Source organism: Pituophis catenifer, unplaced genomic scaffold (assembly GCF_029215685.1).
Source record: "Pituophis catenifer annectens isolate HBS135680 unplaced genomic scaffold, rPitCat1.0.hap2 SCAF_15, whole genome shotgun sequence".
In the NCBI taxonomy this organism is placed as follows: domain Eukaryota; kingdom Metazoa; phylum Chordata; class Lepidosauria; order Squamata; family Colubridae; genus Pituophis; species Pituophis catenifer.
In genome coordinates, this window is record NW_027256895.1 from 8782518 (window position 1) to 8809924 (window position 27407).

Genomic DNA, 27407 nt, shown 5'->3' on the forward strand with positions numbered 1-27407 from the left:
AAGTTTGTTATTCATATAGAAATGATGTCACAGTACAAGGTTGTAAAATTATTTTTTTCAATGGATTTAACCTATTTGCAGTGTATTCACCAAATTTCATCAACATGTCCTTGCCTTGGCCTTTGCTGTGAAGGAGATCAATGAGGACTCCCAGATCTTACCTAACGTCACTCTTGGGTTCCACATCTATGACAGTTACAACAATGCGAGGATGACGTATCGCACCACTCTGGACCTGCTTTTCAAATCCCAGGAATTTGTCCCTAACTACAAATGTGATAGCCAGAAGAATCTCATGGCAATCATTGGGGGACTGGATTTCACATCATCATCTCATATTGCTGAAATTATAAGTTTCTTCAAGATTCCACAAGTAAGTTGTGAAAGAATTAAATAGAAAAATTCTATATTGTAGTGCCATTATTGTTATTGAATAATTAAGAAGCATTAAAATTTCGTCTCAGGTTTGTGTTAAGATGTTCTTCCTGGCTTAAGGTCTATTAGTTAGCATAATTTTGAAACTACTATGCCAAATACTGAAAGTATGAATCCATAGACATTCCATACCAGAGGGAAGATTTGAACTCTTTGCTTCTATGAAAAGAATTGATCGGTTGAGTTTATATCATCATATGTGTCTGAAATAATTCCAAGAAATTCCTTTCCATATTAATACTTAGAAGAATTTCAGGGAAATAATTCCTTCATTGGATATATTTTATTTATTTATTTATTATTTATTTATTATTTCAATTTGTATACCGCCCTTCTCCTAGTGGACTCAGGGTGGTGAACAGCCAGAGCTAAAACACATGCAGATACAAAATTTAAAATTGTTAAAAGAATTATATAACTGGCCCAATTTAAAACAATTCAATTTAAAACCTCATGACAATTTAAAACTAAAAAACTAAAAAGACTAAAAAAGGGGGAGGGGGTTCACGACAGCCCTGCTTGATGGAAAAGAAAAGTTTTTAGGGCACGGCGAAAGACCCAGAGATCCAATATCTTTCGTATCTCTGGGGGCAAATCGTTCCAGAGGGCAGGAGCTGCCACAGAGAAGGCCCTCCCCCTGGGGGTCGCCAGCCGACATTGCCTGGCTGACGGCACTCTGAGGAGTCCCTCTCTGTGGGTGCATAATGGTCAGTGGGAGGCTATCGGCGGCAGAAGGCGGTCCTGCAAATACCCAGTCCTATGCCATGGAGCGCTTTAAAGGTGGTAACCAACACCTTGAAGCCCACCCGGAAGACAACTGGAAGCAAATGCAGCTCATGCAGGAGAGGTGTCACATGGGAGCGCCCCCTCGCTCCCATAATCCCCCGCGCGGCCGCATTCTGCACCAGTTGGAGCCTCCAAGTGCTCCTCAAGGGGAGCCCCATGTAGAGAGCATTGCAGTAGTCAAGGCGGGAAATGACGAGTGCCTGAGTGACTGTGCGTAAGGAGTCCCGATCCAGAAAGGGACGCAACTGGTGAATCAGGCGGACCTGATAAAAAGCCCCCCTGGCCACGGCCGTCATATGAAACTAGGCAGGACAATCAGATTTAATCTAACAACTCAAGAGAATACTACTCCACTTTCTTGCAGCTCACATACGGCTCATTAGCCCAAGAAGAATTCCAGACCAGTAAGCTCTCTTCACTTTATTTCATGGTCCCAAAAGAGGACCATCAGTACATTGGGATTATCCAACTGCTTCACCATTTCAAGTGGACATGGATTGGGATTTTTGCTGTTGATAACAATGATGGAGAAAAATTCTTACAAAAAATGCAGCCCTTACTTTCAGAGAATGGAATCTGCTCAGCGTTTATAGAAAGGCTTTCACAACTGGCCCACATGGAAGAATTCCAAGAATTTTTTCAAAGAATCTCAATTATTTCCATTCATTTGATGAATAGCAAGGTCAATGCAGTTCTTGTCTATGGAGAAGCATTGACAATTACGTGGCTAAGATTTGTAGTGTCTCCAGTAGATCCTGACAGCAAGAAAATTACATTATTGGGAAAGATGTGGATCATGACGGCACAGATCAATTTCATGTTATCAGGATTTCAAATCAACTGGGGCCTCCAGATGTTCCATGGGGCAATTTCATTCACTGTTCATTCAACAGAAGTTGTAGGTTTCAAGGAATTTCTTCAGACCATCAATCCACTTTCAGTCTCCAGAGATGGGTTTCTGCAGGACGTTTGGGAGCAAGCATTTGATTGTTCATTTCCAAAACCAGGGTTACAAGAAATGCACAGTAGGCAATGCACTGGGGAGATGCAGCTGGAGGATCTTCCTGGGCCTTTGTTTGAAATGGAAATGACCGGCCAAAGCTACAGTATCTACAATGCTGTTTATTCTGTGGCTCATGCTTTGCAGGATCTATACATGTTGGGGTTCAACAGGAAGACAACTACGATGCATAGAAAAACTGATCTTCCCAATCTTCAGGCTTGGCAGGTATTTCCTTTGCATTGGACAATTCTTTTATTTCAATGAGCAGTTTGACATAAAATGATTTTTTGAACTCAATGTGGAAAGTCTTAATATTTTCTGCATGTGCAATCAAGTATAAGAAACAAGATAGAAATAAGACAGAATTTCCGGACAATGAGAACAATGAATTAGTGGAACAGCTTGCCTTTAGATGTTGTGTTTGCTTCATCACTGAAGATTTTTATGAAAAGATTGGACAGCCATTTCTATGAAATGGTATACAGTCACCTCCTTGAGCAGAGTGTTAAGTAGAAGATTTCCAAGATTCCTTGCAACTTTGTTATAGTGTGCTCTTTAAAATAGATACAGAAAACTCATTTCTCTTGTTATTCTGTTTTCCTATTACTCTGTCATTTTGTTATTCCGATCATCCAGAAGCTACTATATAAATTATGGTTTAAGTGTCAGTAGGAGTTATTAGGTAAATCATCATAGCTTGCACAATAAGACATAGTTAAAATGATAATTTAGATTACTTTTCATTGTCTCTTCCAAGAACTTTCTTTGTGGCTCATGAAATTTTCATGTCTCTATCAGAAAGCTCCATGAGCCACGGTGGTGCAGTGGTTAGAGTGCAGTACTGCAGGCTACTTCTGCTGATTGCCAGCTGCCTGCAATTTGGCAGTTGAAATGTCACCAGGTTCAAGGTTGACTCAGCCTTCCATCCTTCCGAGGTGGGTAAAGCGAGGACCCAGATTGTTGGGGGCAATATGCTGATTCTGTAAAACCACTTACAGAGGGTTGTAAAACTCTGTAAAGCGGTATGTAAGTCTAAGTGCTATTGCTATCAGAGTTTTACAGAAGTAAAATAAAAGTGGTCCTTTTTACATGTGGCATCCACACTATGAAACAAACCTATGTTTGCAATAATCTCTTCCTCTCATCTATGTGTCAAAGAATGCTTGAGTCTCAGGTTCTAAAATCTGGTGAAAGGAAGTTAGTCAAACCTTGAGACTCTCAAACAGCTTTCCACCAACGGGAAAGATTATATATGCTCTATCTTGAATTAATTGTTTAAGTAGTGCACCTAAAACATAATTGAAGAAAGTTACATAATTCCCAAAGCCTAATTTCATTCTGCTTCAGTTCATGCTTACCTTTTCTTAATATAATATCAAATAAACAATAGAGTGGACATGTACATTTCCATGCGATATTGATGATCAAATTTCTAAGTGTACATATTCAATAATAGTAATTGGACTATGAAGAATTATTGAATGAAACTTGATTATGATGTTCTCTATTCTATTATATTGTTTTCAATTCCCTCTCTCTTCTATTCTCTTTCAATTAGCTCCATTCATTTCTTCAAGGCATTGCTTTCAACAATTCAGCTGGGGAGAGAGTGTTCCTGAATGAGAAAGGGGAAGCAACAGGTGGATTCGACATCACCAACTTGATCACTTTTCCAAACAGATCCTTTCAGAGAGTCAAAGTTGGAAAGATGGATCTCAAGGCACCAAAGGGGAAGGAATTACTCATTGGTGACGATGTGATTATCTGGCACCCAGCTTTTAACCAGGTATCAAATTATTGAATCAAAAATGCCTTAATCCATTACGATCCCATAATGAATGTACTCTCTTTAGAAGTCTAATTTCTGTTTCTTTTAAATAAACAATGGCATATTCTTTTAAATGTTGTTGATGATCAAGAATTTCCCAAATTGACAAAGTGGTATTACAATGTAAAAGCCATGTTTGCCTATTTGGTTTCCATTTCTATTTGAAATCATACGAGTGGACATGTTTCCATGAGATTGTCACCATGTGTAATTATTGACTCACCTTGACCTTCAAACAGGACCATTTGTACATTATTCTGATTAGTAAATTTTTAAGTTGTTGATAAAGTCGATGAACTCAGTAGACTTTGTGAGAGTCAAAAATAATTTTCCTCCATAAAGGAAAACATCACAAACTCTTTTACATTTCTCCTTTTTCAAAACCTTTTATGATTATCACCAGGTTCTTCCACTTTCTCGATGCAATGACCCTTGTTTCTTTGGATCCTGGAAGAAAAGGATTGAGGGAAATCAATTCTGCTGCTTTGACTGTGTTCCATGCCCAGAAGGGAAGATTTCAGATCAAAATGGTAGGTTACGCATTCTATCAATTTTCTTTGAATTTAAGAAATCTTTAATAAACCAATTTAGGATGAATAATATTACGTGAGTTTCAATGGTATAGAATTATTACAATAACAAATTCCTTGATTTTTCTTCCAGATATGGATGACTGTTTTGAATGTTCAGAAGATCATTATCCAAATGAAAAAAAGAATGGATGTATCCTGAAACTGGTGGTGTTTCTAACTTTTGAAGAAACATTAGGAATCAGTTTAGCTTCAGCTGCTCTTTGTTTCTTCTTCTTGACATCTTGGGTACTTGGAACTTTTATTAAGCACAGGGATACTCCTATTGTCAAAGCCAACAACCGGTCCCTCACCTACACCCTGCTTGTCTATCTTCTCCTCTGTTTTCTGTCCTCTTTCTTCTTCCTCAGCCAACCTGGCAATGTGACTTGCCTTCTCCGACAACCAACTTTTGGCATCACTTTCTCAGTGGCCATTTCTAGTGTTCTGGCTAAAACAATCACCGTGGTTGTTGCTTTCATAGCCACTAAACCTGGTTCTCAGATGAGGAAGTGGTTAGGGAAAAGATTGGCTTTTTCTATCGTCCTCTCGTGTTCTCTGTTACAAGCATGCATTTGTATTCTTTGGTTGTCGACATCTCCCCCATTCCCTGAGTTGGACATGCATTCAGAGCTGCAGGAAATGATTTTACAGTGCAATGAGGGGTCAGCTTTCTTCTTCTACTGTGTCTTGGGCTACATGGGTATCTTGGCCCTCGCCAGCTTTATTGTGGCTTTTCTTGCTCGTAAATTACCTGACAGCTTTAATGAAGCCAAGTTCATCACCTTCAGCATGTTGGCCTTTTGCAGCGTGTGGATCTCCTTCTTTCCAGCCTATCTGAGCACAAAAGGCAAAGCCATGGTAGCTGTGGAAGTCTTCTCCATCTTGTCCTCAAGTGCTGCATTACTGGGGTGCATATTCCTGCCAAAGTGCTACATCATTGTTTTGCGACCTGACCTCAACAACAGGAAGCAACTCACAAAGAGAAATTAGTATATCATGTGTTCTTTCTGGCTCCCCTAAGTAAAAGACCAAAGGTGGATTGTATGCAATTTCAGGGAAAGAACCTGATATTTGGTGCCTTTGCAATTTATACTCTTTCTTTCATTGAGGTTTCTCTATAATTTCTAGATTTAAAGGGATTCTAGCCTGGTCTAGTGGTTAAGGAACTGCGATAGAAAGCAAGGGACCATGAGTTCAAGCCCTGCCTTGGCCCTGAAAGCCAGCTGGATAACTTGGACCAAACACTGTTTTTCAGACCAGTGAACCTCAAAGGGTTGTTGCTACGTGGAAAAAATAAGGAGGACAGTATATTGGATATGTTTGCTGCTTTTGGTTGTTTGTAAAAATAATAAAGTGATATATATTGTAAAAAAAATAAAATAATAAATGAAATGAAATACTAAAATGAAATGAAATAATAAAATAAAATAATATAAAATATAGAATAATGTAATAAAATAAAACAAACCTGCCATGGCAAGTGAAAGGGATTGAAAGGTGTAAAATGTATGATGACATCATTAACTAAATTCTACCCAGTTTGTAAATGCATAATGAGCTGCACAAAAGGATGTCATTTCCATGCCATAAAGAGTACCTTTACTTGATTATAATTTATTATCAATAGATAGGTAGCTCGATATCCAGATATCCAGAGAGAGAGAGGAGGGAGGATGAGAGGGAGGGAGGGGGGAGAGGGAAAATGAGAGGGAGAGGAATAGAAAAAATGAGAGAGAGAGATGGATGTACAGACGTACAAACTACAGATGTATAGATGTACAAATGTACTGACACATTGATTCTATGCACAGGACAAGGAGCCCATATTATAATGAAAGTGCAATCCTAATTCAGATAGAAACTAGTTACTCTGTACTTCTCTGCAAGTGATGCTTCCCCTGTTCTCATCATTGGTGGCATGATGTCCTACATAGTTTATCAGTTTTACAAATTGAAATTTAAGAAAAATCTCCAAATAAACCTTATGACATACATTGGAAGGAGTTTTATTCATTCATTCATTCATTTATTCACACATTTAAGAGAATGCATATGGCCACCCAATCACTTTCAGCGTCTCTGAGATGGTCAAAAAGATAAAACCCCAATATACAAAGAATAAAAACACACTGCTGGGGATAATGATCAATTGGTTGAGCCACTTCATAGGTTCCAACCCATTCTGGGTTCCACAGGCCTATTGTCAAAATCAGGACTTTGCAAAAGAGGGTCCAAGTGGGGACCAATCTAATCTCAGTGTGGATGATGTTTCAGAGGGAGGGAGCCATCACAAAGAAGACACTTCCTCTGGGTCCCACCAGATGCCCTGATTTAAGAGAGAGGACCCACAACTTTCCCTGCCTCCCTGTTCCACTGGATCACATGGATGGGATCAGGAAGAGACAGTTCTTCAGATAACCTGGTCCCAAGCCATGGAGAGTTTAAAGGTGACAACCAGCACCTTGAATTGTACCCAGAAGCAAATTCTCAGCAATTGCAACTCCTCCAGGACAGATGACACAACTGGGTCTGCAGAAAAACATACGGGTGGCTGCATCTGGAAACAATTGAAGTTTATGGATATTTTTAAAGGACATCTCCATGTAGAGTCCCATGTAGAGCTGATGATCTCATAATTGGTGTCCCACATAGTTTATCACTTTTATGAATTGAAATTTAAGGAACATCCTTGTATAAAGCCTTATGACTTCCCATTGTAAAAGGTGTTTTTTTTCCCTTATATAATCTATGCCAGTTCCCCCACAATTTCTTATATGAGTAAAAGATGTTTCAGGAAAAAATTGGCTTCATTTGTAATCTATAACTTCTCTGTTTTTGAAATGTTTCTAATTGTAAGAAAAGAAGTAACATTCGTTAAATATGTTAAAGCAGGGGTGTCTAACTAAATTTCATTGAGGGCCACATCAGGTCTTTGGTCGATCTCAGGGCGCTGCCTGGGTATAGCAAACTGAGTGGGTGTGGCCAACTGAGTGGGTGTGGCCAACTGGGTGGGTGTGGCCAACTGGGTGGGTATGGCCAAACTGCTGGCATGTTTCTACTTTGCTTTGGGTAGACTGGGCCGAAGTCAAGCAGGCCAGCCCTTACATTTTCCAGGCTGGCCCCATGGGCAGTGGTAAGTTCCTTCCAGTTCCGCCCGGTTCCGCCGAGCTGGTAGTGGTGACGATATGATGTCACCAAACCGGTTCTGCCCCCCTGCCCCCCATGTTATTCTTACCTTTTATTTGGCCCCACCCCCAATCTATTGCTGCCTCCTGAGTTCCAGCTGATGGGCTATAAGGAAAAAACTGTTTAAACTCTTGCCGCAGGGCTTCAAAGGGCCGCTCTACAGCTGCTCAATGTTAAAAGGCAGTATGGTGGTGAACCGGTTCCTCCAAAAACAAATGAGTAGACCAGTGCCTGTAAAAATACATGGGTAGACCAGTGCCTCCACAAACAAATGAGTAGACCAGTACAGCTCTGCAAGCAGTTAAAAGCCTGGTAGACCAGTAACTCTACTAAATCCTAAAGATTTAGCACGCCCATAAAATAAGCCACGCCCACAGAACTGATAGTAAAAAATATTAGAACCCAGCCTGCCCATGGGCCAGATCTGACCACATCACAGGCCAGATCTGGACCACAGGACTTGTTTTGACACACCTGTGTTAAAGTGTTTGACAGAGAATGTATGAAATTTTGGTCCCAGAATTTTTTTGAAACATTTTAGAGACCTTAAGCTCACTTTTTAAAAAATGTTCGGCATAGTTCCTCCTCAGAAAACATCCCTACAATTAATGACTGATTCCTGCTGGATTTGTTCATATTTGATTTTGTGTAAAATTAGCAGAAAAGAAATGTGTCATCTTGAAAAAAAAAGCCTGGTATTTATTTCTACAATTATAACAATTAAATATAAATTGTCTTGCATATGTCCCTTATATTACTTTTGTTGGCATTTGCTCATTAAAAAAAATAGCTGAACTATCAACTACTTATTATCAAAATAAAATAATTATATCCTAGAGGAATTCTTATAGGCCAAAATATCAAAGGCTTCTTAGAAGGCTATTGAAATTCAACAATAATGAAGGTTTCTGTTTGGCTATGAAATAAGTCTTGAAGCACAGAGAGTTTGGTACAAGGGGTAGTAATTTCTCTGTCAGATTCATTGCTTCAAGTATCCACCCTCTGTTCTCTTCTGCCAGAGTATTTGTTCAAATCCTTGTGATATTCAAGATAAAAATTTATACTCACTGGGATCTTCAAACAGAAAATGATAGAGTTTCTCATTAGATGTATTCTCAAACATAATCCTTAGATCTACCTTTGGATGAAGTATTGGATTATATATGTTTCCCTACGGGTAGGATGGAAGGCAAAACATTTTTTACGATAACAAGAGCATCAAGATGTTCCTTCTGATGCTTTTAGTGCATACAGTAGGTACTCTGAGCTGCCCTGCAAATGATGCTTTCCTTGTTCCACATGAGTGGTACCAGCCTGGAGACCTCATCATTGGTGGAATGGCATCTCACATGGGTTACCACTTTTATAAATTTAAATTTAGTGAAAATCCTTCTGTAATTCCTTATGAAGTACCATGGTAAGGATTTTATTTTCTTTATCTACTCTTATGCAGACTTTCAAAACTCTTTTACATGAATAAAAGCTGTTTGTGCATACATGTAGTGTTTTTAACGTAATCTATGCCTTGTCTTTCTTTCAACTGTATCTAGTTATCACAGAAGAAATAACCATCTTTACATTCTTTTAAAGTCTTTCATGTGAAATGTACAAAATTTCAGATCAAGAAGTCTATATTTGAACATTTACTGAAGTAAACGTATTTTTTAAAAAGGTTTGGCACTATCTCTGCTCACAAAACCTACATACAGTAAATGAGTGATACCTCCAGAATCTGTTCATATGTCATTTTTTGAAAATCTCATAGAAAATAAATATAGTACTTGGAAAAAACTCACTACTTGTATTTGTTGCAGTAGATATTTGTTGGAAGTCATGGGAATGCTGTTTAAAATAAATCTGAGCTCTGTATGAATTATTAGGCTATAATCTTCTTACTATTGTCAGAGAAAAAAAAGTTTGTTATTCATATAGAAATGATGTCAACATACAAGGTTGTAAAATTTTTTTTTTCAATGGGGGGATTTAACCTATTTGCAGGGTATTCACCAAATTTCATCAACAGGTCCTTGCCTTGGCCTTTGCTGTGAAGGAGATCAATGAGGACTCCCAGATCTTACCGAATGTCACTCTTGGGTTCCACATCTATGACAGTTACAACAATGCGAGGATGACCTATCGCACCACTCTGGACCTGCTTTTCAAATTCCAGGAATTTGTCCCTAACTACAAATGTGATAGCCAGAAGAATCTCATGGCAATCATTGGGGGACTGGATTTCACATCATCATCTCATATTGCTGAAATTATGAGTTTCTTCAAGATTCCACAAGTAAGTTGTGAAAGAATTAAATAGAAAAATTCTATATTGTAGTGCCATTATTGTTATTGAATAATTAAGAAGCATTAAAATTTAGTCTCAGGTTTGTGTTAAGATGTTCTTCCTGGCTTAAGGTCTATTAGTTAGCATAATTTTGAAACTACTATGCCAAATACTGAAAGTATGAATCCATAGACATTCCATACCAGAGGGAAGATTTGAACTCTTTGCTTCTATGAAAAGAATTGATTGGTTGAGTTTATATCATCATATGTGTTTGAAATAATTCCAACAAATTCCTTTCCTAGAAGAATTTAAGGAAATAATTCCTTCATTGGATGTATTTTATATGAAATTAGGCACGACAATGAGATTTAATCTAACAACTCAAGAGAATACTACTCCACTTTCTTGCAGCTCACATATTTGAACTAATGACTCAACAGAGTATTATTCTGCTTTATTTTAGCTGACATATGGCTCATTAGCCCAAGAAGAATTCCAGACCAGTAAGCTCTCTTCACTTTATTTCATGGTCCCAAAAGAGGACCATCAGTACATTGGGATTATCCAACTGCTTCACTATTACAAGTGGACATGGATTGGGATTTTTGCTGTTGATAACAATGATGGAGAAAATTTCTTACAGAAAATGCAGCCCTTACTTTCAGAGAACGGAGTCTGCTCATCATTCATAGAAAGACTTTCACAACTGGTCCACTTGGAAGATTTACCAGAAACTTTTCAAACAATCTCAATTATTTCCATTCATTTGATGAATAGCAAGGTCAATGCAGTTCTTGTCTATGGAGAAGCATTGACAATTATGTGGCTAAGATTTGCAATGTTTCCAGAAAATTCTGACAGCAAGAAAATTACATTATTGGGAAAGGTGTGGATCATGACGGCACAGATTGATTTCATATTGTCAGGATTTCAAATCAACTGGGACCTCCAGATGTTCCATGGGGCAATTTCCTTCACTGTTCATTCAAGAGAAGTTGTAGGTTTCAAGGAATTTCTTCAGACCATCAATCCACTTTCAGTCTCCAGAGATGGGTTTCTGCAGGACGTTTGGGAACAAGCATTTGATTGTTCATTTCCAAAACCGGGGTTACAAGAAATGCACAGTAGGCAATGCACTGGAGAGATGCAGCTGGAGGATCTTCCTGGGCCTCTGTTTGAAATGGAAATGACCGGCCAAAGCTACAGTATCTACAATGCTGTTTATTCTGTGGCTCATGCTTTGCAGGATCTATACATGTTGGGGTTCAATAGGAAGACAACTACGATGCGTAAAAAAACTGATCTTCCAAATCTGCAGGCTTGGCAGGTATTTCCTTTGCATTGGACAGTTCTTTTATTTCAATGAGCAGCTTGACATAAAATGATTTTTTGAACCCAATGTGGAAAGTCTTAATATTTTCTGCACATTGAATCAAATATAAGAAACAACATAGAAATAAGACAGAATTTCCGGACAATGAGAAGAATGAATTAGTGGAACAGCTGGCTTTTAGATTTTATGTTTGCTCCATCACTGAAGATTTTTATGAAGCTACTGGACAGCCATTTCTGTGAAATGATATAGGGTCATCTCCTTGAGCAGAGTGTTAAGTAGAAGATTTCCAAGGTTCCTTGGAACTTTGTTATAGTGTGCTCTTTAAAATAGATACAGAAAACTCATTTCTCTTGTTATTCTGTTTTCCTATTACTCTGTCATTTTGTTATTCTGATCATCCAGAAGCTACTATGTAAATTATGGTTTAAGTGTCAGTAGGAGTTATTAAGTAAATCATCATAGCTTGCGCAATAAGACATAGTTAAAATGATAATTTAGATTATTTTTCATTGTCTCTTCCAAGAACTTTCTCTGTGGCTCATGAAATTTTCATGTCTCTATCAGAAAGCTCCATGAGCCACGGTGGTGCAGTGGTTAGAGTGCAGTACTGCAGGCTACTTCTGCTGACTGCCAGCTGCCTGCAATTTGGCAGTTCAAATGTCACCATTGTAATGCTCTCTATGTCAGACTTCGATGCTATCTCAAAATAAATGAATTTCCAAACTGCCAATCTTTAAGGAAATCTTTTCTTTAATTGAGCACAGCCACCGGATCATGACTCGATGCGGACAAGGCTGACCTTTTTTCCCACAATCCCTCCCTTTCCGATCCCCAAGTCTCTACTTCTCATTGGCTATCTTCCAAGTCATTCTTCAGACTTCTTGTCTCGTCATTTCCCAGGAATGTCTGCCCCCTTTCATTTCCACAACAACCCGACTTCAAAGGGATTTAGCAGGCAAAAGTTCAGAGCTTATCTCTCTCTCTCCACTGCTCTCTATGCCAGCATCGAAGCACTGACATCCGGCCCCTCTCCCTTCACTCTCCCAGCGGTGCCTGTGTGAGATAAACAACAAGTTTAGTACCTCCCCCCCCTCCGAGGGGGTACCCCACCCCCTCCCGGCTTGTCCGGGTGATCTGCATGGAATTCAGCTCTGAGGCAGTCAGCTTGGATGTTTGTGCTCTTCACCCAGGAAGCTTCTGACAAAGGGTAGCCCTTCCACTTAATTAAGTACTGGAGGCGCCCTCTGTGCCACCTCGAATCGGGAACTCGCTGTACTTCATAGTGGATCTGGCCTCCAACAATTAAGGGCCCTTGGGGATCACGTGTCACCAGCCTTAAAGTTGACCCTACTACAGGCTTCAGGAGGCTACTGTGAAAAACGGGGTGTATCCTCCCTAGTAACCGGGACAACTGCAATTGTACTGTAACCGGGTTGATTACTTTTACTATTGGAAATGGCCCTATGAATTTCGGCCCCAGTTTTCTGGTCGGGAGTCTGAGACTCAAGTACTTGGTGGAGAGGTAGACCTTTTCCGCCACTTGGAATGGTCTCTGGGGGGCTCGGTGCTTATCTGCTTGTTTCTTATAAGACCGTGTTGTCTTGTCTAACACCCTCTTGACGTTCTCCCAGGTTTCTCTTAACATTGCCATCCATTCAGTCAAGGTAACTGAGGAAGGAGACTCCCTCGCATGGGGACGAAATTGATGCCACTCACTATCTTAAATGGGGTTAGTCCTGTACTGCTGTGGACAGCATTGTTATATGCGACCTCAGCAAATGATAAGAGGTCCGTCCAGTTTGATTGTTGGTAGTCCACGTAGCACCTCAGGTACTGCTCTATCATGGCATTCAATCTCTCCGCCCCCCCCCATTGGTGCTCGGGCAAAACGCTGAGCTGAGGCCTTGGGATGATCCTATGGATCATAGGAATTCCCTCCAGAACTTCACTGTAAACTGGACACCTCGATCAGAGATGATTCTTCTGGGTACTCCGTGCAGGTGGTAGATGTGTTTTACGAACAGTTTGGCCAATTGGCGGGCTGAGGGTAGTCCGCTGCAGGGTATGAAATGCGCCTGTTTGGAGAACAAGTCTATTACAGTCCAGATCACTGTGCTTCCGCTGCTCCTCGGCAGCTCGACTATGAAGTCCATAGCAATCTCCTCCCATGGCCTTGACAGTTCAGCTACTGGCTGCAGCAGCCCCGGGGGCCTTCCTGATCGGGTTTTCATCATGACACAGATGGTACAACTTTTTACATAGCTGCCCACGTCTTTTCTCATGTGGGGCCACCAAAACTGTCTCCGAGCTAAGTGCAGAGTCTTTAGGAAGCCAAAATGTCCCGCTGGTTTCACATTGTGACTTCTCTTGAGGATTAAGGTGCGCAAGGTGGCTGGGACATAAAGTTTCGTCCCTCTCCATGCTAGGCCATCTCTCTTTGTCAAGAGATGTTGATTGTCTTGGAACCAGGGGTCCGCCAATGTTTCTGCCTTGAGCCTCGTCGTTAGGTCACTCGCGGGCTGGCCCTGCTGGTCTCGATGCTGCCGTCTGGTGGTTACTTGGCCCACTCCTTGGGCAGAAGGGATGATGGGATTCACTATCTGCTCACGTTCACTGTTGTATTGAGGCATTTGGAAGAGGGCATTGGCCAGAAAGTTCTTCCCACCTGGGATGTGCTTCAGCTCGAAGTTGAAACGATTGAAGTATTGGACCCACCGGACTTGCCTGGGCGATAACTTCCGTGGGGTCTTGAGGGCCTCTAGGGTTTTGTGGTCAGTGTAGACCTCGAACGGTGTCTGGCCTCATTCTAGCAGGTGTCGCCAGGTTAACAGCGCCCATATCACTGCGAACGCTTCCTTTTCCCATGCTGTCCATCGTCTTTCTGTGTCGGTGAGTTTGCGGGATGTGTAGGCACAAGGTTGCAGGTCCCCCTGGCTGTTCTTTTGGAGTAGGACTACCCCTACTGCTACATCGCTGGCATCTGCTTGGATGACGAAGGGTTGTTTGGGGTCAGGATGCTTCAAGACCAGTTCTTTTGCAAACATTTGTTTTAGTGTCTCGAATGCCTGTTGGCAGGCCGAGTCCCATTGTAGAGGCTGTCCTGGGCAGGGTTTCGTTGTCAGACTTCCTGTCTTTAGGAGGTCCATCAGAGGTTTGGCAATTCTTGCAAAGGAGGGGATGAATTGCCTGTAGAAATTCACGAACCCCAAGAAGCTTTGTAGTTGCCTGTGGTTGCGCGGGGGTCACCAGTCTAGGACTGATTGTACTTTAGCCAGTTCCATCTCTATCCCCTCGTTTGACCCTCAGTAACCTAAATAGTCCAGACGCGATCGGTGGAACTTGCATTTTGACAGTTTGACATAGAGGTTCGCTTTCAGCAGTTTTTCCAGCACTTTGCGTACGAGGGGTATGTGTTCATCTATGGTCTCTGTGTAAATGAGCATGTCATCTAGGTAGATGAGGACCCCTTTGTACAGGTGTTCATGCAGAACTTCATTTATCAATTGTATGAACACGGCTGGGGCTCCCTGTAGCCCAAATGGCATCACCTTGAATTGGTAACTTCCCAGGGGGCAGTTGAACGCTGTCTTCCACTCGTCTCCTTCCCTGATGCGCACTCGGTAGTAGGCTTCGCGGAGGTCTAGTTTGGTGAAAATCTTCCCCTTGGCCAGGTGGGCTAGCATGTCCTTCATGAGGGGGAGGGGGTATAAGTTGTGTACGCAGACCGCATTGAAGTCCTGAAAGTCAACTACCAGATGCATAGAGCGATCTTTCTTCTCTTTGAAGAGGACCGGTGCCGCAACCCGCGGTTTGACTGGCTCTATGAAGCCCCTTCATAGGTTTTTGTCTATGTAGTTCTGCATTTCTTACATTTCACAGGGCGTCATGGCATACAATTTAGGTTTAGGTAGTTTCACCCCAGGAATGATTTCGATGGCACAGTCGGAATCGCGGTGGGGAGGTAGGACGTTGCACTCGGTCTCGCTAAATACCTGTGCTAGGTCTTGGTAGTCCTTTGGGATCTGCTCTGTTTCATGGGTGATGTTGGATGTGGGCCCCAGCTGCTTCACGGTGCCCTTCAGGAGGGGCCCTTGCGTCGGTGCCATTTTCTCTTGTTCAGCCGGGAGACATTGGGGCCCGAGTGTGGGGGGTGTTTGTTCTGGTCGGAACGGCAGAGGTTGGGGCCCTTTGGCTATCCTCAATCTGCGGGTCCCCTCTTGCCACCAGATAATTGGACCCCACTTGTCTAGCCAGGAAAGTCCCAGTATGACTGGATCGGCCATCTTGGGGGCTATTATGAACCGTATCGTCTCCCAGTGATCCCCTAGTTCTAGCTTCACTGGTTCGGTCAGGTGTGTGGCGCAAGTTCCGCCTACTAGGGTTCCATCAACTTGCTCAAATCAAATTGGGTGGTTGAGCTTCTTAGCTCGGATCCCCAATTTTAGGACTGTGGGTAGATTAATCAGGCACCTAGTGCAGCCCGAGTCTATCAGGGCTTGGAAAGTCTCTTGGGTACCTGTCTTTGGGGCTGTTAGGCGTATGGGGAAGAGGAAAGGGTGGATGGGTCCACTCACCATTGGGTCGTCTTCACCCTCGTCCTCACTGTCATACGAGTCGGGGAATTGGTCTCCATCATCCGGGACTCCCTTTGTCTCGGTCAGGTGGGTGAAGACCTCTGTGCTGGGGAGGAGACTTCGTGGCGCATCAGTGGCTCACTTGGGGCCCCGTTCTCATCATGCCTTTGGCTGAGGGTTTGGCCTTGGGCCCGGGGTTCCACAGGCTGCTGCTAGATGGCCCATTCCTCCACATCTATAGCATCTCATTGGGCTCTGTGGAACGAAAGGCCTTTGGGTAGGCCGTGGTGCCATGGTTCCTTGTCTGGGTTGTGGCCTCGGGTCCGATTGGTATCTCTCCCTGGCCTCTGGTTGCTTTAGTTTTTTTTTATATATATAATTTTTATTAATATATTCTATGCACTAATACACAAATAAAATATACAATCCTGCCACCATGGTATAATATGATTACATTGTCCATAAGTATAAAATCATTCCTTTATACATACATATTTGCCACCATATATATATACATCATCATATATCTATTCTATCCCTCCTTTTCTGGACCCAATCGTACCATACTTTCCAACTGTTATAAAATTCTGAATCTTTTTTACCATTGATCAATCTAGTTAATCTATCTGATTCCGCACACTCATTAATTTTATATATTATTTTCAAATCTATCGGTAAGTATTGATTTTTCCACTCCTGCGCATACGCTAATCTTGCTGCAGTGATAATGTGAATCAACAAGAACCATATATCTGATTTAATATTCAAAGGTTTTGCCCCCAATAGGAAAATCTCAGGTCTTAGTTCCAAATTAATCTGTGTAATTTCCAAAATCCATTGCCGTATTTTTTTCCAATATTTAACCGCCTGCGGGCAGGTCCACCATTGGTGAAAATAGGTTCCATTGCTGTAACCGCACTTCCAACAGCAGGCAGATGTCCCGGGAAACATTTTAGCTAATCTCGCCGGGGGGAGATGCCACCGGTAGACCATTTTATATATGTTTTCTTTATATGAGGAGGCCATAGTTAATTTCATATTTTTCAACCAAATCTGTTCCCATTGCTGGAAGTCAAGGGGATATCCAAAATTTCACCCCCATGCTATCATACAATCCTTCACTACATCCTGTCCTATCTGCAGAGACAATAAATATGCATAACATTTAGATAATATCCCTTTCCCTCCTTCTAATAAGATCTTATCCAATTCTTGTCTTTTACGGTAGATTCCTTCACTATGTAAATCTTTTTTATACCTGGAGTGCACTTGAGAATAAGACCACCAGTCTATCTTATATCCTTGAAGAGTTAATAATTCTCGTGACTTCGGATTACCCTGAACATCCAAGAAGCCTTCATACGTCAAGGTTTTCTCCCCTTTATACAATGTCGGGTAAACCTGAGCTTCCTGCGCCGAAATCCAACATGGAACTTTTAAATATACTCTTCTTCTAACCTTTTCCCAAGTGTACCCAAGCGTCCTACGTAAATAGTGATCATCAAAGTGTCTAGGGCGGCCGGATGCTCCCGGCCATAGGAAATAGTGCCAGCCATGTTGAAGACCGGCTCCCTCAAATGTCAAAAGTCGTCTCTTTTGTAGGACCATCCATTCTTTCACCCAGATCAAGTTCGCTGCTTGGTGATAGAGTTCCCAATTTGGGAGTCCAAATCCTCCTCTATTTTTGGGTTCTTGTAACATTTTAAGTCTAATCCGCGGTCTCTTTCCCTGCCAAATAAATTTAGATATACTCCTATCCAGATTTGTAAAAAACTCTTTATTCAACCTTACCGGGGCTGTTTGGAATAGAAATAACCATTTGGGTAACACGCACATCTTAATGGTTGCCACCCTTCCCAAAATTGATAGCTGGAGATTTTTCCATCTTTCTAAGTCTCTGAGCATCTGGCTGTAAAGAGGAAGATAGTTATCCTCCTTTATGGAGGAACATCTGGCGGTCAACCATATACCCAGATACTTAATTTTGTTTGTTATTCTTAAGCCCATTAACTGCTCCAGCTGTTGCCTTTGCATCTGAGTCATATTTTTCACTAGGATTTTAGTTTTTTCTTCATTCATCTTTAACCCCGCTACCTTCCCATACTCTCTAATCAAGCATAATAATTTCAGGCCCGAGTCCAGTGGTTGATCCAAGATAAATACAAGATCGTCTGCATAAGCCTGAACTTTAACTTCCTCCTGCCTAATCTTCATTCCTCTTACTTCCGTGTTTCCTCTCACTTCTCTAAGCAGGGGCTCTAAAGTTAATACAAATAGCAATGGGGAAAGGGGACATCCCTGTCTTGTACCTCTACGAATTTGAATTCTCTCCGTCTCCTCTCCATCTATGAGAACTCTTGCAGTCTGCTCCCGGTAAATAGCTCGAATTGCCCGAATAAAATTCCCACCAAACTCCATATATTCCAATTGAGAAATCATAAATTCCCAACTGATTCTGTCAAACGCCTTTTGGGCGTCAACAAAAATTAAAGCTAATTGTTTATCCGGGCGATTTTCGAAAAATTCTAGTATATTCATGATAATTCTAAGATTATCTCGTAGATATCTATTAGGAAGGAAGCCGTTTTGGTCTGAGTGAATGAATTGGTTAAGGAAGCAGCTAAGCCTAGCTGCAAGAACCCCCGCAAATATCTTATAATCGGAGTTTAGTAATGATATTGGTCTATAGTTCTTAATAAGAGATAGATCAGATCCTTCTTTTGGGATAATAGAAATATAAGCCTCAGTCCAAGATACTGGAACCTGAGCCTCTTTCATAACCGCATTGAATAAATCCGTCATGTGTCTTCCTATCACGTCAAACACTATTTTGTATAATTCAACTGGAAGGCCATCTCTACCCGGGGTTTTGCCATTCGCCTGTGCTTTCATAACTGTTTCTACTTCCTCCATCGTAAATTCCGCATTAAGAATTTCCTTCATTGTTTCCGAGACTTTAGGCAAGTCTGTCTTTTCCAAATATTTCCGAATTTCACAGATATTTTCCTCTCCTTTCTGATAAAGCTGTGTGAAAAAATCCTGAGCTACCATTCTCTTGCCTTCCTTAGTACAATGGAAATTCCCAATTACATCTTTCAGCCCTTCTATTCTCCGTTGTTCCTGCTCCTTTCTAAGCCGGTAAGCCAACCATTTTCCTGTTTTGTTCGCCCTTTCAAAAAAATTTTGTTTAGTCCACTTTAGTTTATTTGCTAATTCCTCTTGATCTAATAATTTAATCTGGTGTTGCCAGTACTCCCTTTCCTCTATCAATGTTGTCTGGGTTAATCCATTTTGCATCCTTTCTTCCACCCGTTGTAATTTATTCAAGAGGTTGTCTCGGTGTTTCTTACCCGCCCTACGTTTGTCAGTCATATATTTGATTAACCATCCCCTCATCACTGCCTTAACCGTATCCCATGTATTGTATATTGAAGTATCCTCTTTCTTATTTTCCTGGAAAAAAAGATATAACTCCTTCTTAAATTTACTCATGAATTCTTCATCTTTCAGGATACCTATATTCATTCTCCATCTACTCTTCCTACAATGTGGGATCTTCCAAGTTACCATTAGCGGGTTATGATCTGCCCACTGATTGGGCCCTATTTCCACTTCCGAGACCAGCCCCCTCAACTCAAGAGACATCCATATCATATCTATTCGGGTCCACGAGTGGTGTCTGGGAGAGAAATAAGTATATTGATTTTTATTGGGATTTCTCAACCTCCATATATCCTGTAATCCAAATTCCTCCCTTAAATCATTACATATTTTTGGTAATGTTCTCTTAATATCCTTTAACCTTCCTTGTATGTTTCCCGGGACATAATCCTGCATTCTATCCGTTACAGCATTGAAATCCCCCACTAGACAGACATGTTCATATTCCAGTTCCCCCAATTTAACATATAAGTTTTGATAAAAAGTCCTCTGATTGTCATTAGGGGCATAAATACAAACCAATAAAGACTTCCACTGGGCAATTTCTATTTCGAGCATGAGAACCCGGCCTTCCTGGTCAGCAAAAACCTGTTGGGATTTCAAATGATGTCATACATATACCACTATCCCTCTTTTTTTTTGATCTGCTAATGAGCTATAAGTTTTACCCAACGCCCGGCATTCTAACAAATGGTTTTGATCTTTTTTTATATGAGTCTCCTGCATGCAGACAATATCATACTTAGCCTTTCTTAATTTATTCAAAATCCTACTACGTTTATTAGGAGCATTTAAACCGTTAATATTTACAGATATCAAACGCACTAATTCCCCCATTTCCTTTTCTCAGCTAAGTTTTTACTTTCCTGCTGTTATAGCCTTCTTAACTGTTTGTCTTGTCTCCCTCTGAGGTGCTGTTAATTCCTCGACTTTTTGTATTCCCCCACCCTTCTTTCTCGCCTTTCCTTCTCTCCTCTCCTCTACCTCTACTTCCTCTTGCGATTCCTCCAAACTTCTACTTTCCCCTTCTCCTTCAACATCTAATTCTGACAAATTAAGTTGTTGTTCCATGAATTCTCTTGCTTCTTGAAGACTCCAAATCCTCACCTTCTTATCCCTCCATGTCATCAATAAACCTTCAGGCAATAACCAACGATACGAAATTACATTTTTCCTCAGGAAAGTCGTCAAAAATTGATATCTGCGTCTCTGTTCCCTTACCCGACGTGGGATTTGTTTCAAAACTATCATCGGTTGGCCTTTATATGTAATAGTTTGATCCCTTGTTCGTTTATAAAATTCTTCACACAAAGCTTTCTTGTTAAAACGAACATGAATTTCCCGAGGAAGATTGTTCCTTTTTGCGTAGCTAGTGAATACTCTAAAGGCCTCATCAATATCCTGTTGGATCATGAGTCTATCTGCCTCCAAAGTTTCTGCAACTATTTCTCCTACAATGTCATCCAGTTTTTTCCCTTTCTCTTCCACCACATTCTGTATTCTAAGGAAAAAAGAAGATCTCTCCATTTCCAGAAAAATTATTTCTTCTTCTAAGTCTCTATTTATGGTTATTTGTCTCTTCTCCCAACTGTCCATCCGTCCTTCGCATTTCTCCGTCTTCTTCTCTATCTCCTTCATTTTTTCCTCTTGTTGTATTAATGTCTGTCGTATATCTCCCAGTTCACTTCGCATCTGTTTAATTTCTTCTTTAACCCCTCTCATTTCCGCTTTCACATCTGCTCCCAAGTCCTCAAAGTTCTTAGATGTCGACTCCTGGTTTTTAGCCATTGATTCCTGGATGGCTTGTAACATATTTTGAAGAGCCTGCATAGAGGGCGTCTTTCCCGTCGCCGACATATCTTCCGATGTTCTTCTAGAAGCTAAATACGTCGAATTTGGGGTTACAGCGGTAGGCAGAGAGATAATTTTCTTATTTGTTGTGGTAATAGTTGAAGATGTAGACATAACTGAAAACAACCACTGTTCCTCTACTCTTTGTTGAATAAATATATCAATCAAGTCTTTTAAATCAAATAAGTTAATCCATCAGCTCTTGAAATATCCAAATTAGTCTATTTTCAATGTTTACTATGAGGCAGTGTATATATATCTTTTTCCTGCCTCCTTTCCTTTCCTTTCTTTTCCTTTCCTTTCGTTGTAATATCCCAATCCACCACTAGGTGGCGGTAGTACAAGACCAACCAAGGGCAGTCTCCGTCTTCAGCAGTGAGGAAAGAAGAAAAAAATATCAAGTCAAGATGTGGCAAAAAGCTCGCCTCTTCTGATAATGTGACAAAGAGAGAAGTAAAAGAGAAAATCTCACTACGTCTTCAACAAGATCAGTCAATTATTCCTCATGCAACAGACAATATATTCAAATAAAAAAAGGGAGAAGATGAAGTTTTGATAATATCAAAGTTCAAAGGGAGATCAATAACTGCTTCTGAGGGGGAAATAACAGCTAGCAGCAAGAAGTTTACAAGACAGCCGTTTCTCCGTTTCAGCCGCTCCCCCAGTAAATGGCAAATCTTATATGTTTCTTAGGCAGGAGGTTCAGTCAGCTCTGAGCTAACTTAGTAAAGTAGAATTCTTACACCACGCTGGCGGGCTCCCCTCTCCAGTTGGTATAGTCACGATTTCGGGGCGATCCCACGCCGCCCTCTTTCTGCGCTGGTATCCTGAGAAGAAATCTGCCGGCATGCGGGAAAGCCACCTCCTCGCATGCCCCGATGCCTCCCCTTCTTCGCAAGCCTCTCCACGGCTCATATGAGCGATCCACTTATCTAGGCTCATTCTGAAAAAATACACTAGCAATCGCTCAGGTAGGGGAGGCAAGGTGCCCACGACTCTTCAGAATTCACAAATGTGTTCCTTGATGGGCTTCCCTCTCTGGATTAGGCTTCTGAGTTCGTCTTCCACATATGGGTCCTCCCCTACTTCTTCGTACCTCTCCCGCAGTAGTTGCAAGAAATCATCTGCATCTTGCAGTTGGGGGGCTCTATTCTTGTAGAGGGCTGATGACCAAGTCTTTGCTTCTCCCTCCAGCCCTTCTGAAATGGCATTGACCAGGGCTCTGGGGAATGGGTAAAGGTGCCCATAGCTCTCAATATAGACCTCAGCTGTGTCGAGGAACCGCGCCACCTGGTCTGGATCCCCATCAAATTTCCCTCTGAACCGGGGTGGCTCTGCCCTCGGTGTCCCATCCTCCCATGGCCAGGCTCTGTGTGCCTGTCTGGGGTATTGTTGGGCTTCTTCCTCATCTCTCATTCGGGGGCGGGAGAGTGATGCCTTGCATAGGCTGGTATGCTTGCTGGGCAGAGGAGGAACCCATGGATGCAAACTGGGACTTTCCTTCCTTCTGGTGTGGGAGGGGGAAGGGCTGGGCCCCCTTCTATGGTGACTTAGTTCAACAGGGTCAGCTGGCCTCCTTCTATCTTTGAGCCTGCAGGATGGACCGTCTTCCAGACTGACGGCACATTCAAAATTTTGCTTTAACTCCTCCATGGGGCTTTCGAGTGGCAGGGTTGAAATTTCTTTCTGTCTGGCCTTCTGCCAATCCCATAACCAATCCACCCTTCCCAATTCACTCAGGGGCTTCCCCTTACCTTTAGCGTCTGGAAAGGGGAATTCAGCTTCTGCAGATTTTGGCAAAGTCCACCAAGGTTCATCATTTTTTCTTCTCTTGGGCTGGAGCACGATCGTCTGTCCTTGGTAATTCTGTGGCAGTGGGGGGGGGAAGGGGGGTTGCAGCTTTGTTGGGGGAGGGGGTGGCCCTGTTGCATCCAAGCTGGCTTGGGTAGGGAGGGGTGGCTGGTTCACAGCCATTTGGAGTAGACTATCAGTAGAGAGCTGGCTTGCTGCCATGGCTTCAGAACCTTGCCTCCAATCTGTCCAAACATCTGGTAGGGAGGTGAAGAGCTGGAGGTTTGCCAGTTTGGCTTGGAAAGTTGAGTCTTGTCCGTCTGTCAGACTTCGATGCTATCTCAAAATAAATGAATTTCCAAACTGCCAATCTTTAAGGAAATCTTTTCTTTAATTGAGCACAGCCACCGGATCATGACTCGATGCGGACAAGACTGACCTTTTGCCCCCAATCCCTCCCTTTCTGATCCCCAAATCTCTGCTTCTCATTAGCTATCTTCCAAGTCATTCTTCAGACTTCTTGTCTCATCATTTCCCAGGAATGTCTCCCCCCTTTCATTTCCATGACAACCTGACTTCAAAGGGATTTAGCAGGCAAAAGTTCAGAGCTTATCTCTCTCTCTCCTCTGCTCTCTATGCCAGCATCGAAGGGATGACACTCTACATGGGGTTCCCATTGAAGAGCACTCGGAGGCTCCAGCTGGTCCAGAATGCGGCCGCACGGGTGGTTATGGCCACGTGACACCCCTCCTGCGCGAGCTGCCCTGGCTGCCAGTGGTCTTCCGGGTGCAATTCAAGGTGTTGGTCACCACCTTTAAAGCGCTCCATGACATGGGACCCGGGTTCCTTCGAGACCGACTTCTGCCACCAATAGCCTCCCACCGGCTAGTTCGCTCCCACAGAGAGGGTCTCCTCAGCGTGCCATCGGCCAAGTTATGTCGGCTGGCGACACCCAGGGGGAGGACCTTCTCTATGGGAGCCCCAGCCCTGTAGAATGAACTGTCCCTGGAAATACGTAAGATCGCCGACCTCCGGGTATTTCGTAGTGCACTCAAGACCCTGTTGTTCCACCAGACTGGGCTATCAACATAACAATCTTAAATTGGGTTTTAAATTCCTGGGGTTTTAAATTGAGCCAAATTCATTTAACAATTTTATACTATTTTAACTGATGTTGTCTTGTGTTTTTAATAGGCTGTACAGCACCCTGAGTCCTTCGGGAGAAGGGCGGTATAGAAATAAATTTATTTATTTATTTATTATTTATTTATTTACAGAAGTAAAATAAAAGTGGTCTTTTTTACATGTGGCATCCATACTATGAAACAAACCTGTGTTCGCAATAATCTCTTCCTCTCATCTATGTGTCAAAGAATGCTTGCGTCTCAGGTTCTAAAATCTGGTGAAAGGAAGCTAGTCAAACCTTGAGACTCTCAAACAGCTTTCTACCAACGAGGAAAGATTATATATGCTCTATCTTGAATTAATTGTTTAAGTAGTGGACCTAAAACATAATTCAAGAAAGTTACATAATTCCCAAAGCCTAATTTCATTCTGCTTCAGTTCATGCTTACCTTTTCTTAATATAATGTCAAATAAACCATAGAGTGGACATATACATTTCCATGCGATATTGATGATCAAATTTCTAAGTGTACATATTCAATAATAGTTATTGGACTATGAAGAATTATTGAATGAAACTTGATTATGATGTTCTCTTTTCTTTTATATTGTTTTCAATTCCCTCTCTCTTCTATTCTCTTTCAATTAGCTCCACTCATTTCTTCAAGGCATTTCTTTCAACAATTCAGCTGGGGAGAGAGTGTTCCTGAATGAGAAAGGGGAAGCAACAGGTGGATTCGACATCACCAACTTGATCACTTTTCCAAACAGATCCTTTCAGAGAGTCAAAGTTGGAAAGATGGATCTCAAGGCACCAAAGGGAAAGGAATTACTCATTGGTGAAGATGTGATTATCTGGCACCCAGCTTTTAACCGGGTATTGAATTATTGAATCAAAAATGCCTTAATCCATTACGATCCCATAATGAATGTATTCTCTTTAGAAATCTAATTTCTGTTTCTTTTAAATAAACAATGGCATATTCTTTTAAATGTTGTTGATGATCAAGAATTTCCCAAATTGACAAAATGATATTACAATGTAAAAGCCATGTTTACATATTTGGTTTCCAGTTCTCTTTGAAATCATACGAGTGGACATGTTTCCATGAGATTGTCACCATCTGTAATTATTGACTCACCTTGACCTTCAAACAGGACCATTTGTACATTATTCTGATTAGTCAATTTTTAAGTTGTTGATGAAGTCGATGAACTCAGTAGACTTTGTGGAAGTCAAAAATAATTTTCCTCCATAAAGGAAAACATCACAAACTCTTTTACATTTCTCCCTTTACAAAACCTTTTATGATTATCAACAGGTTCTTCCACTTTCTCAATGCAATGACCCTTGTTTCTCTGGATCCTGGAAGAAAGGGATTGAGGGAAATCAATTCTGCTGCTATGACTGTGTTCCATGCCCAGAACGGAAGATTTCAGATCAAAATGGTAGGTTATGCATTCTACCAATTTTCTTTGAACTTAAGAAATCTTTAATAAACCAATTTAGGATGCATAATATTACGTGAGTTTCAATGGTATAAAATTATTACAGTAACAAATTCCTTGATTTTTCTTCCAGATATGGATGACTGTTTTGAATGTTCAGAAGATCATTATCCAAATGAAGAAAAGAATGGATGTATCCTGAAACTGGTGATGTTTCTAACTTTTGAAGAAACATTAGGAATCAGTTTAGCTTCAGTTGCTCTTTGTTTCTTCTTCTTGACATCTTGGGTACTTGGAACTTTTATTAAGCACAGGGATACTCCTATTGTCAAAGCCAATAACAGGTTCCTCACCTACACCCTCCTAGTCTCTCTTCAGCTCTGTTTTCTCTCCTCTTTCTTCTTCCTCAGCCAACCTGGCAACGTGACTTGCTTTGCCCGACAGTCAATGTTCGGTGTCACTTTCTCAGTGGCCATTTCTAGTGTACTGGCCAAAACCATCACTGTGGTTGTGGCTTTCATGGCCACTAAACCAGGATCTCAGTTGAGGAGATGGGTGGGGAAAAGATTGGCTCTTTCTACTGTCCTTTCCTGCTCTTTCTTTCAAGTATGTATCTGTATTCTTTGGTTGTCAACATCTCCCCCATTCCCTGAATTGGACATGCACTCGGAGTCCCAAGAAATGATTTTACAGTGCAATGAGGGGTCAGTTTTCTTCTTCTACTGTGTCTTGGCCTACATGGGTATCTTGGCCATTGCCAGCTTTATTGTGGCTTTCCTTGCCCGTAAGTTACCTGACAGCTTTAATGAAGCCAAGTTCATCACTTTCAGCATGTTGGCCTTTTGCAGCGTGTGGATCTCCTTCTTTCCAGCCTATCTGAGCACAAAAGGCAAAGCTATGGTAGCTGTGGAGGTCTTCTCCATCTTGTCCTCCAGCGCTGCGTTACTGGGATGCATATTCCTGCCAAAATGCTACATCATTGTTTTCAGGCCTGATCTAAACCAAAGGGAACAACTGACAAAGAGAAATTAGTACCCCATGTGATCTCCTTTGCTCAAAGACATTGCTGACAAAAAAAGAAGGGAAAGATTATTGTCTACAGGGAATATATTAAAAGAAATTCTTTCAAAAGAGGATTTGTGGTGGATTATTGCTAACTCTGACATTGATTTCATTGCGATATGCATCAGGGTTTTTGACCTTGGGGGAGCAGTAGGCATGGCCAGGGTGGGCATGGCTATGTTGTCAGCCAATGAAACTCCCACAGCAAAGGTCCTTTATTTTTAAGAGGCAATGAGACTTTCTTGTTTTTCTTTGAAGACATTTTGCACATTTTGTTGCTACTGTTTCGCCCCGAGCGCCTTCCACGCTTGCGCCCAGCCTTCTGCACATGTGCTTTGCTCACACGTGCATCTTCCCCACAAGTGCCTAGCCTCAAAACCATGCCTAAATAGGATGGTATAAAGCTGGAGCAGGTGGGCGAGCCCACCCACGATCTCTGCTACCACTTCGCCCGAACTGGTACGAACCGGCTGAATACCACCTCTGATCTCATCCAAGAAAATTCTTCAGCTCTGACTGGATTGGTGGGAAATGGAATGATTTATATTCCTTACCAAAATAAAAAGAAAGAAAGAAAGAAAGAAAGAAAGAAAGAAAGAAAGAAAGAAAGAAAGAAAGAAAGAAAGAAAGAAAGAAAGAAAGAAAAGCATCTTCTGATCTGGATGACTGAGAATCTCCATAAAT

At 41.6% G+C, this 27407-nt stretch overlaps 2 protein-coding genes across 2 annotated transcripts; both read left to right on the plus strand.

Annotated features, from left to right (window-relative positions):
- Positions 1–211: 211 nt before the first annotated feature.
- Positions 212–5614, plus strand: LOC139324876 (vomeronasal type-2 receptor 26-like). The gene is made up of 5 exons (XM_070954624.1): positions 212–373; positions 1586–2449; positions 3783–4010; positions 4456–4582; positions 4716–5614. Exons 1-5 carry the CDS (start codon positions 212–214, stop codon positions 5612–5614), a joined length of 2280 nt encoding a protein of 759 aa, XP_070810725.1.
- Positions 5615–7260: 1646 nt separating this feature from the next.
- On the plus strand, positions 7261–26693 carry LOC139324304 (vomeronasal type-2 receptor 26-like; the record flags this gene model as incomplete). The annotated part of the gene is made up of 6 exons (XM_070954026.1): positions 7261–7340; positions 9809–10100; positions 10558–11421; positions 24862–25089; positions 25535–25661; positions 25795–26693. Coding segments are annotated over 6 exons (2490 nt in total), but the record flags the coding sequence as incomplete, so codon positions are not given.
- Positions 26694–27407: the final 714 nt, after the last annotated feature.

Bases quoted from the DNA above. Each gene is read 5' to 3' on its own strand.
- LOC139324876 (XM_070954624.1), top strand. From the start codon at position 212: ATGACGTATCGCACCACTCTGGACCTGCTTTTCAAATCCCAGGAATTT. The intron at 374-1,585 runs GTAAGTTGTGAA...ACTTTCTTGCAG, and splicing joins GTTTCTTCAAGATTCCACAA to CTCACATACGGCTCATTAGC. The intron at 2,450-3,782 runs GTATTTCCTTTG...TCTTTCAATTAG, and splicing joins CCAATCTTCAGGCTTGGCAG to CTCCATTCATTTCTTCAAGG.